Source organism: Phalangium opilio, unplaced genomic scaffold (genome assembly GCF_054372755.1).
Source record: "Phalangium opilio isolate 3A_F unplaced genomic scaffold, DU_Popi_V2 ptg000009l_1, whole genome shotgun sequence".
Taxonomy (NCBI): Eukaryota; Metazoa; Arthropoda; class Arachnida; order Opiliones; family Phalangiidae; genus Phalangium; species Phalangium opilio.
Genome location: NW_028324146.1, coordinates 8,635,840 through 8,647,848, shown reverse-complemented (window position 1 = coordinate 8,647,848; position 12,009 = coordinate 8,635,840). Strand labels below are relative to the sequence as shown.

The 12,009-nt window shown below is 39.0% G+C and overlaps 1 protein-coding gene across 5 annotated transcripts in view; it reads right to left on the bottom strand.

Moving 5' to 3' along the window:
* Window positions 1–12,009, bottom strand: part of LOC149713674 (cell adhesion molecule Dscam1-like) — a 216,384-nt gene that overhangs the window by 46,242 nt on the left and 158,133 nt on the right. For all 5 annotated transcript variants that reach the window (XM_089849059.1, XM_089849063.1, XM_089849064.1 and 2 more), the window contains exon 4: window positions 471–620. In XM_089849059.1, coding sequence (XP_089705185.1) covers window positions 471–620 — 150 coding nt within the window. The remainder of the gene's footprint in view (window positions 1–470; window positions 621–12,009) is intronic.

The window sequence follows — 12,009 nt, the reverse complement described above, 5'->3', positions numbered from 1 at the left end:
ATTGCTCAAGGTTCGTAAAATAATTCTTCGCATTGCCTATTGCTCACCACTCACTTGTTAACTCAGAACACAAAAATGCCGTTACGTAGGTGGTGCGGTGGTCGGAACTAATCAAACTTCCCAACAGAAATTAATCTTTATAATATGTTCTTTTTGAGTCAAATATTAGTCATCAACGTTTGCCTTTATGTCATCAATTTGAAACCAAAGATATGCCAAAATCAAGGGCAGTTGAAACGCTAGTTTTACATAACGACACCGCACCTGATGTTTAGCTAATTCCCACTGACACGTAAATCAGTCCTTAGCTCAAAATGCTAATGAACAAGCTCTGAATCAGCGATGGAGGGTTTCCAATAATGTTACGTTATTATACTTCCCAGTCGTTAACCTCTGGCTGAAACTAATTGAGTGTCCCGATGACGTATCTTACATATCAGACCACTCAATCCATATTATGTTATAATTACCATTGACAATGATACGTCCGAAGGTTTCGCTTGTGACGATTTCATTGGTTAGTCTATTTCTCGTTTGGCACTGAAATCGCTTTTCACTGTCATTGATATCAACTCGTCTGACATGAATCTCACCACTAGGAAAGACGCTATAACGATCACCTGAAAGACAAAATTAAAGTACTGTAAAATTTAATAATTAAAATATTTTCACATTATACGCCTATTTTATCAATCAAAGGTCAGAAAAGTCAACTTCATTCCTTCATATAACAATAAAGGAACCACAAAACGGAAATAACTATGCTTTGAGTGGCGTAACTGCCACTCTCAATGACCTCGCGACAAGGATCAAGAATCCGAAAGAAGCAAATGTGCCAACCTGCCTCATCCTTTCGCTCATTAAAGTGGAAAATGTTGGCAAAAGTCATGGAAAACCATGAAAAGTTGGGGAATTGGAAAATGGGCCAAAAAAGGTCAGAGAAATCAGTTTTAAGAATTTCAACAAAGTTTGATAATAGTATATAATAATTTAAAACATAGTATTTTTCATGTATCCAGCTGAATAATGTTTTAGTAAGACCTGACATAAAAATTGCGCAAACATGAATGTCGCAGGACTGGGGCGCGTTGACCTACTTATGCAAGCTGAGTTTGGCGGTAAAAATTTTCAAAGGAAAAAAAGTTAAGTACAATTTTCATAGGCGTTAAAAAAACGTGCATCTTAATTGGAAAAATATTTTAATTTGATTCGCCTTGTTCGCCTTCAATTCCCATTTTTAAACCAAAGAGAATTGACTAAAAGATTTTAGTCAACAAAAATAGCGCGGGTAAACCATCACGAGCAAAATATTCCAGTCAAACGTTTATTTTTTCTGATATTACTAAATTATAAATGAAATTTCAGACATCTTTGGTTATAAAAAAAACGTCTCCAAGTTTGAGGTAAAACTTAAATCGCAGAATAATCTTTGGTACTTTAATATTTGCCGATGATATTAAGTACTGTTTGCCTTTTAGTTAAACTTGAAGAATTTCCTTATAAAATATTCAACGTAATCCTCATAGGACAGCGTTACGCCATAAGTAACATAACATGAATAAGTATTAGATGCGTTCAAAACTAATCCCGCCGAGCAAATTAGTTGCGGTAACGACCCTTAGAGGGTGACGCAGATACAATAGATATCAACACCGTCCAAGGAATAATATATAATACTACTTGAGGAGTATATTTTCCTTAAACAACCGCTATTTTAAACGTGTACATAGTGAGTAAACCTTCCTAAAAACATTTTGCAATGGTAAGTTTGATGCTTATCATTTTCAAATTTTTTATGGTTTTGGGAAAACGCGCTTTAAATTTTTACCCGCTATATAGCATTAATTCCACAATTTTCTATAACAACGCTATAAACGTCTAAGAAATCAGATCTTTCCAAAAAATGGTGGAAGCTAAATTTGATCAACTACCTTGAATTTACCTGCATTTTAAATATTTTTATAAGAAACCTCTTATAATATATTGAAAGAGATATTAATCTCAATCCTACAACTTAGTTCACTACGACCTCTCCTCAGTGCCAAAAAAAAACAGATAGTATATCGGTTAGCATTAATATCGTGAACCACTGAAATATAGGCCCAGGTTGTTATGGAAACGTTATAAAAGCCAGATTGTGGATTGTTAATTGTCGTCAATAAAAATCCTTTAAGCTTAGCATATCAACATTTCAAAATTAAAATATTTACATAATATTACATTAAAACTATTAGCAAAAAGACGCGTCAGCATGTTTTTGAGTTTTTTAGGCCGCAAAAAAGCCGTAAAGTCTGTCTACAGGACCCTTAAGGTTATGAAATCGGTTGAAATTTACGAGATTATTCAGTTAGAAAGGTGTTCACATTTACAGCTGCCATTTGCTAACTTCCCTTCAAAACTGGTGTTCAACTTTAAAGACAAAGTAATGAAGGGTTTGGGATAGGCGTTCATTACGGGTACCCCCATTTCACCCAATTTAAAACACCCAATTCCCAGTTCTTTTATTCCAATTAACCCAATATTGCATACCCAAAATAAAACAAGTTGGGGAACCAAAATAAACCTCTCCGAGCCGAGACGAATTTACTTTCTAAACACAGGTCCACCAGCCAATGAGAAAAACCGGAAATACATAGTTCAAATTGGCGAAATATTGCCAAGGTCTTTAACAATTTCCTTTGTATCCTCAATAATTCTAATGAGGACCTAAATGTATCACTGAAGGGTGTATTTAACTTTCGGCTCACTCTGAACCGTTAACACCTCCTATAAGAGAAGGCGAAACAAGGTCATTACTAGTTTAAATCTAGGGTATCTTATTTCACAGACCCAATCGTTTCAACACTTGTGGATAGATGAAGAATTAACACCCATATTATATAATGAATATAAAAAATGCGATTACACTATATATAAATGAAGTAAAGCTGAATTAAAAAGTAAACACCAAATTTGAAATGTTGATATCGAAAGATGTTCTTGGAATATTAAGATGAAACAGAGCTGTATAGCTACACAACTACTTAAAGAATCGTAATGCCGAAAAATATTTAAAATATTTCCATTTAATATTCTGCAAAAAGGAAATGTTATCGTTTTGTAAGAGATCTTATCATCATACTCGCTTTATATCAACTTTGATGTGCGTGTAGTGTTTCGATTCGGATGCAATCTTCATTACTCGTTCTATAACAACCCTCACTTGTGTCATTACATAGAAATAAGTTTATCTTAAATAATTAATTAAATATAAATGATATTAATTATTTTAATCGCCAGTAAATAACTTTAAAAATAGTTAAATCGTTTAAAATAAAGTTGTTCCTATTATCTTTCGAAACTTTGCTAATATTGACGTTTAAAGTGAAGGGTACCCCTCTTGCCCGCTTTTTTCAAATTTTGGGGTATATATACGATTCGTTTCCATTATAATAATAGATAAAAATGCATTCGCGTGAACCGATGGTGGAAGCCCTGCCATTGGGAGGCTAGACGTTTCTCGTAACCCTAGCCGATCGCCGCGTATATCTTGAAACCAAACGATGACGAAGGAAAAGAAGCCAGAATGGACTGATTGGCGTACATGTGGAATGGACAAAGACCTGAAGATGGTGGTGCATGGAAGCTGGTGTCAATGTGGAATTGACGAAGAACAGAAGATGGTGGTGCATAGAAGCTGGTGTCAATGTGGAATTGACGAAGAACAGAAGATGGTGGTGCATAGAAGCTGGTGTCAATGTGGAATTGACGAAGAACAGAAGATGGTGGTGCATAGAAGCTGGTGTCAAGGTGAAATTGACGAAGAACAGAAGATGGTTGTGCTTGGAAGCTAGCAAGTACAGACTAGTGTCCATGTCGAGTGGACGAAAACCAAAGCTGGTGGTGTCGGAACTCAAGTAGAATAGCCAGAGACAAACCCAAATTTCCGTGAACTGTCAATGCAGTCCGGAAATTGGGAACACGTTTGCTCCGATACGCAAACTGCGAACGCGGTCACGTGGGGCGTGACAGACACACAGACAGACACGGCCGGTGTAATACCTCTCCGTGACATACGTCACTCGGAGAGGTAAAAAAAGACTCAAATAGAGTAGAATTTGATGGTTTTATTTATTTATTTTTTCATTCCATAAGGGATACCCGCTCCATAGAGGAAGAGACGTCGTCCTAACCTAACATAACAGTAATGAATTGGAAAAGGCATATTATTTGAAAAGTCAATGAAGCTAAACATCAATATTTTGAAAAAGGCGTAACATTGTTAAATGATTTATAAAATATTACTAACCTAACTTAACCTAACCGAACATAACAGTAATGTTTTAGAAAAGGCATATTATTTGGGAAGTCAATGAACCTAACCATCAATATTTTGGAAAAGGCGTACCATAGTTAAATGATTTTTAAAATATTACTAACCTAACTTAACCAAACCTAACCTACCTAACCCTAACTCAGAATTACGGGGGCATATTTTCCTTTCGAAGTTTTCAGCCATTCGACTTCCATATTTAATAAATTACACTGATCAACAGTCTCTTATATAATAATTTTAAAATATTGCTTTTTTAATGGCAAATACGAATTCATAAAACTGGTATGTTATTCGTGTCAAATTCCTGTGTTATCGCCTTTTGTGGCAAACGGGATTCCGGGAATTGGGAGAAATACATTTGGGTGAATCAGGAATATATGATTTGGGTTAAATTCTTCTGATTGGGACAAATGAGATTGGGTGATATGGGGGGACACCTTCATTACTCATATAGATAAAGAACAAAAATGGAGTGCAAAATATGGGTGGTGCGCGGTTGTGCACCCAGATAAATTCAGAAGTCCATAATCACACGCCGTTTGGTTTCCAAATAAAAGTGCTCTAGTGTTTACTCTCGTCTGAGCTAGACCATTTTTGTAGCAAACACAGAAACGTTTCTTTTGTTACAGTAAACTTATTGGAAATGGGAAAATCATTAGTTTCAAATAAAAGCCATGAATTTCGCCAGCAATATAGTGAAATATTACGGAGGAAACATTTCTATGGCAGGTAACGAGAAATACCAAGAGATGCCAGGAGATTTCCAGTTTATTTGGGAAGAAATCAAAAGGAGATATTTCTTAAAGAAAGTTTATTCCTTGAAACACGAAAGAAACTAGGCTTCCCGTGTTTGAAACAGCAATAAAATGGCATTTACTAAAACTCTAGAAGAGATTGTTGAGGAATTCAAAAAGAAAAAATACTATTGGTGGGGAAATATTTTCAGATTTTCCGTCGAGTTATAGCAAGTTTGCCACAAAATCCCGAAGTGAGGGCTTTAATTGTACCAATAGCCGGTAGCCGGTCTTAACTTTCTAGACCTAAGCCGAGATAATTCAATATATATTTTCAAATATTAGAGTCGGTATACGATGAGCAACAGTCTCAACCCTCTGCTCTTTGAAACCGAGGAGGATTCAAAATATAAGAATCGGCATAAGTTTATTACCCCTAAGTTTCACTACGAAGAACGCAATAAAATTCATTCTTACACAGCGAAGTGAAAAATTCAGCCTTGATTATACGAACTCGCTTTCGAATCAGTAACTCATTCGTTCTGCGCTCCACAAAACTACCGAATGAAAAAAAAAAAAAGCAACACCAACTACTAATGAGGATCCGAGTTTCCACGAAAAAGCCGAGTGTGACATTACCTTCAGCCGTACCTGTTCAAGTTTAGCGCTGTGTACTGTACAATTACACCCATTGAGAATTCTCATACTCCCGTAGACTTAACATTGCAATCTTATGTCCTTGATGAAAAAGAAAGACTATTGGAAAACCAATAACGGTCGCCTTCGACCGACCAGCTCGTCTTAGCGCACCAACACTTGTCAATGTACCCGGCAAAGCAGGTACTGGGAAGGACCGTGGGACTTTGAGGTTCACTGACACGAGACCTTGTCACAATATTGGTTGCCAAAGTGCACTTTCCGTTTCGTATCGCCGGCGGAATTGGAGGAATGTGATGAAGACCGGATTTGGTGAATAGGTTTCTTAAGCCGCATTACGATGGCGACAAAAAAAGCTTTTACTGACTCCGCCCAGCAGTCCCAGCTACAACTACCAATCACCTAAAGTTCAGTCGCCCTAGCAATAAAGTATAGCGACACGAGGCTCGACTAGCCAGCCGGAAACGACCGTTTCCACTCTACCGTCAAAATCCCGTTAGAAGAAAAGAAAATCAAGCAGATTTAGAGAGAGAGTTACACCGGGTCACCGAAGTCAATGCTTTGGCCAGGACCGGGTCCAGGTACTTTAACCGCTAATATGAAAGTACATTTTGGTAGCACGCAATTCGTAGTTCTTGATGTCAAAGTTGGATTAAATAAATCATTAATAAAACAGTTCTTTTTCTCACGTGACGGGCAATTTTCCATAGTGTTAAAAGCTGGCTTCACCTATTTTTAATTTCGGTTTTTTTCTATTAAGAGTGAGATCTAATTTGGTCAGACAACCATTTTCTAATGTCATTAGATTGTTAAAATAAAGCAAAATAATCAAAAACCTCACACAAAAATATTCCAATTATATCCAAAAGTGGATGTGATGAATCTAACTAATACTTTTAGTTTTCATTTTTTAAATAATCTTAATACTCGTGCGTCCAACAAGAAGTGATATCTAGTTTATTAGGGAGAAGGTATAATATACCGAAGTGATCGCGCGCCATAGTCCCAGTCCCCATTTCAAAATACAAGGGGGACGTAAAAGGAGGCCGGGCTATTTCGCCTCTCCTCAGTCGGAAAATACGTAATTTTCGTCATTCGCGTCGCGCTGACGTGAGTTTTCAAGAACCAAGGAGATGCTGGTTGTAATTTAGAGGCGTCTACGTTTGGACTAGAGATAAAGCTGGAAATGTGGCGAATTTATACCTTCTCCCCAATAAATTAGATATCTCTTCTTGCGTCCAGTAAAGACCAAGATATTACTCTTCAATATCAATTATATCTTTAAACCGTTTTTAGGATTTTTTTACTAAAAATTTAGAAAGTTTTCAAATCTCACAACAAAGTAAGGTGTCGCGACCCATCCTTTGAGAGACACTGTAGTGCGAACGGATCAAGATTTTCTTAGCAATGAGAGAGTCACCTTTAGGTATTGAAAATAAATTGCATCAAGGTTTTCTCGCTATACAGGGTGTTTCTGAAAAGTCCATCACAAATTAAGGGGCGTGTTTATGGGACCAAACTGAGCGGAAAGTACCAAAGAACATGGGGTGTACAACATTTTGTTACGGAGATATGGCCTTCCAAACATTCGCCCCTAAAACAAGGAAATATCCAAAAATGAGGAGTAACACTTAAGACCGACTAACCAGCTTGTTTAAAATTACTAGACAATTTCAATAGCCTTTAATCGAACAATTGATTTCTACCTTTACTAATCAGAAGCGTATAAATGAGTAGAAGTATGCCTACGGTGGTAATGTAAAATTAATCCCAAGTGACATGATGTTTCAAGATCTTCCCAGCACCAAGTAAAATGGTTCTGATTGAAGGGACTTTTATTAGCACAGCGTAAACAACGTTATTTTCAGGAATTAGTCCAAATGTCCACGGGCGGCATTACAAAAACGAGGCAGTCTTTCGAATGATACTTGGACATGTTGGAAGATCCCTGGCTTGTTCCTGTTATCTCAAACCGTAAAAAGCTACGCAAATCTTCATCATCACGGACAACACTCTTGTACGTTAGGTATGACCTTGAGAAAACCTAAAAGGACATCTCGAATGTATTTGAAAAACCCATCTCCAATTAAGGGGCGTGTTGTTTGTTTCCAACAGAGTAAACTCGCCCAGAGAACAATTACAATGCAGAGCCACGTTTCGGCGTTAATGGCCCACAAAGGTGGTCCCAAACAAAAGAACAAACTTTAATTTGTTTCGTTCAGTAAGTATTTCATGTGTCATAGATAAAACGCCATGATTAATGCACAAAGAAAATGTTATTGACAAGTTTTCGGACCGCGATGCTGAAATGTGGTGGTGCACCATCGTGCATGAACCACATTCTGTTTATTAAACCTAAGGGTACGTCTTCGAGTAGTTCTGGTAAATCGTCCCGTAAGAACTACAAGTAAGCCACACCGTTTAACCTGGGCTCTAGGAAATATGGCCCAATTAAATTGTCACCCACAATACTACACCACACGTTTAAGCTGAATTGTACTTTGTGAATTCTAACGCAAGTTGCGTGTGGTTTTTTCTTAATCAGCAAACCAATTGGCGGCTGCTTGTTTTTGGATCGTCCTCGAAAATAGTGAGAACTTCGCCTATTCTTAAAAAACAGAGCACTAAAACAGAGCACTATGTTTTTTAAGAAAGGAATAAAAGAGGTTTCACGTACATGTGTTTGTTTTATTAAACTCATAATTCAACGAAGTCTGTTACAATGCCTTTCTTCACAAATGCCGAATATGCGGATATGCACCTAATGTATGGACTAGCCGAGGGGAATGCCGCTGCAGCTGTACGCTTGTATCAGGAAAGATTTCCGCAGAGGCGACTACCAAATCGACTGACGTTCGAGGCTGTGGACAGACGTTTGAGGCAAGATGGACGAATCCAACCGGCTGGACCTCAACCTAGAGCGAGAGCCATCCCAGAGGCCGTAGAAGACGAAGTTCTCACCATTTTCGAGGACGAGCCTGAATCAAGTACCCGCCAAGTTGGTCGCCGATTAGGCGTAAACCACACGCTCGTGTGGAAAATCCTCAGAAGCCACCGGTTTCATCCTTTCCATGTTCAAAAAGTTCAAGGTTTGAATCCAGCGGACTACCCACGACGCACGGCGTTTTGTCAGTGGTTTCTGGCTAAAGTAAACGATATCGATTTCCCACGGGATTTGTTGGTTACTGACGAAGCTAACTTTTCACGGGATGGTATTATTAACTTACATAATAAACATCAATGGTCCCAGCTAAACCCCCACGCAACTTGCGTTAGAAGTCACCAAGTACAATTCAGTTTAAACGTGTGGTGTGGTATTGTGGGTGACAATTTAATTGGGCCATATTTCCTAGAGCCCAGGTTAAACGGTGTGGCTTACTTGCAGTTCTTACGGGACGATTTACCGGAACTACTCGAAGACGTACCCTTAGGTTTGGTAAACAGAATGTGGTTCATGCACGATGGTGCACCACCACATTTCAGCATCGCGGTCCGAAATTATCTTAACGCGACCTTCCCTTTGCGGTGGTTAGGTCGAGGTGGACCTGTGGAGTGGCCTGCTCGATCACCCGATCTGAACCCTTGTGATTTCTTTCTTTGGGGCCACCTGAAAGACTTAGTTTATCAGACTGAAGTGCCCGATGTTGAAGAGCTACGTCGACGAATAATTCACGGCTGTCAAACAATTCGCGAAACTCCAGGCATTTTTCAACGTGTAAGGGAATCATTTGTAAGACGTGCTAATGTGTGCCTTAACGCGGGTGGTGAACACTTTGAACAATTTTTGTAACTAGTTGCAATTAAATGTTAAAACTTGTCAATAAATTCATTTTCTTCGTGCATTAATCATGGCGTTTTATCTATGACACATGAAACACTTACTGAACGAAACAAATTAAAGTTTGTTCTTGTTTTTGGGACCACCTTTGTGGGCCATTAACGCCGAAACGTGGCTCTGCATTGTAATTGTTCTCTGGGCGAGTTTACTCTGTTGGAAACAAACAACACGCCCCTTAATTGGAGATGGGTTTTTCAAATACATTCGAGATGTCCTTTTAGGTTTTCTCAAGGTCATACCTAACGTACAAGAGTGTTGTCCGTGATGATGAAGATTTGCGTAGCTTTTTACGGTTTGAGATAACAGGAACAAGCCAGGGATCTTCCAACATGTCCAAGTATCATTCGAAAGACTGCCTCGTTTTTGTAATGCCGCCCGTGGACATTTGGACTAATTCCTGAAAATAACGTTGTTTACGCTGTGCTAATAAAAGTCCCTTCAATCAGAACCATTTTACTTGGTGCTGGGAAGATCTTGAAACATCATGTCACTTGGGATTAATTTTACATTACCACCGTAGGCATACTTCTACTCATTTATACGCTTCTGATTAGTAAAGGTAGAAATCAATTGTTCGATTAAAGGCTATTGAAATTGTCTAGTAATTTTAAACAAGCTGGTTAGTCGGTCTTAAGTGTTACTCCTCATTTTTGGATATTTCCTTGTTTTAGGGGCGAATGTTTGGAAGGCCATATCTCCGTAACAAATTGTTGTACACCCCATGTTCTTTGGTACTTTCCGCTCAGTTTGGTCCCATAAACACGCCCCTTAATTTGTGATGGACTTTTCAGAAACACCCTGTATAGTGTTCGTTTTATAAGATTATTGTGACGCTATTTCGAAACGGCGCAATTCAATAGCAGTCTCTAGAGAGTATTTTTGTGAAAAACAGTCGGGTAAAATAAATGTAGCGAAAGATACCGAGAAATTGCGCAAAGAAATTCGAGAAGCCGATTTAACCGAGCGAAGAAATGTCCAAACATCCAAATCTAACTCTGATTAATCTCACCAAGTCACCCACAAAATAAAGACCAGAAATCCACTGAAAAATATTCCCAAGAAAGTATACGTAACACCTTTAATAGTAGAGTTAGGCGGTCGGCTAAACGTTATCCATGGTGAACACTCTTGTTGAGGTAGATTCCCACTCGACCGAATAAAACCAGCGGAAATCACACAGCCAACGGTAGAAATTTTAACTTACGCCGGCGTCCGGCGGTAGACCGTTCACACTACGACTGAATTTTGTGTTTGGCGGTAGATATTTTTGGGTCACGTGACAGATTTCAGTGGTTTCCACAACATGTCTTTCAAACTCTGAATTGGTATCTTTGTCCCCTTGTCGCTTAGATTGTACAAGAAGGGATATTCTCAAACCTCCTCAGTAAAGTCTTCCTTATTAACATCTTATCTCTTTTTACTTCCGTTAGTTTAAATTTTCTTTCTTGGTGGCGTGTTTCCGATAAGCCTTGGTCAACCACAAAAAATGGCGGCTATCAATCGATCTCGCGTGTGGGTGCGCTCTTGAAATTTATGATGTTGTCAGTGGGATAATTTCATTGGGAATCTAGCTTCCGAGCTTGGAATCAAGGAGAATGTATAAGAGGGGAGACTCGAAGTCGGACAAAATTCACCTAGCCCCCATTCCTAAAAAGGTACTGTACCGTTCCCCGGTTACCACTACCACCTCACGGCAAGCGAGCGTACAATCTCGCGCATGCATTCAAGCCGCCTTGCTCTAGTCTCATGAGCTTGGTTATAATTTTGCTTTTCCCTCGTTTCATACAACGATCACCTGACACGAGCTTTTTCCAACGGCTTAAGTGTCGAAGTTGCGCTACTGTATGCGGAATCTGCTTAATTTTTTTTACCTTCACCTCTAATACATCTTCCTTGTTGGATGTATTATTATATCCTGAGGAGATTGATAACGCAGTGAGCACAAATAGAAAGGAGAGTCAGAGACCAAATTATCCGTCAGCCACCCTTTTAAAAACGTTACCAGTGCTGGGGCTCTCTTAGAGCGTGCCGCACATGCGCAATCGGCAAAACGGAGAGTGAAAAAATTGAAGAAGTTTTTTTACGTTTCAGCCAGTATTACGGCCGAGCCGCAGAGGTGTGAGCCTCTAACCGTATTTTCGTGTTACCCTTTTTGAATTTCCTTCACAACGGATCACGTGACGTCTTACTTCTCGGCTGTACGTCAAGGTAGGTGCGCGCGAGAGCCATGTTGGCCGGCCGTTGTAGTTGCCTTCCCCCTTCTATCTTTGAGTCTCCTTTCTATTTGTGCTCACTGGATAAAGCCTACAGAGATTAATCTAGCGCGCATAATTCATTATCCATTCCGGGTACGCATGCGTCGTTAGTCGTAACGACGAACACGACCGAAACAACAAAACGCAAGAAATATTGGCTTCTACTCAATTATCATCGTTAGGGTTACGAGAAACGTCTAGCCACCAAAT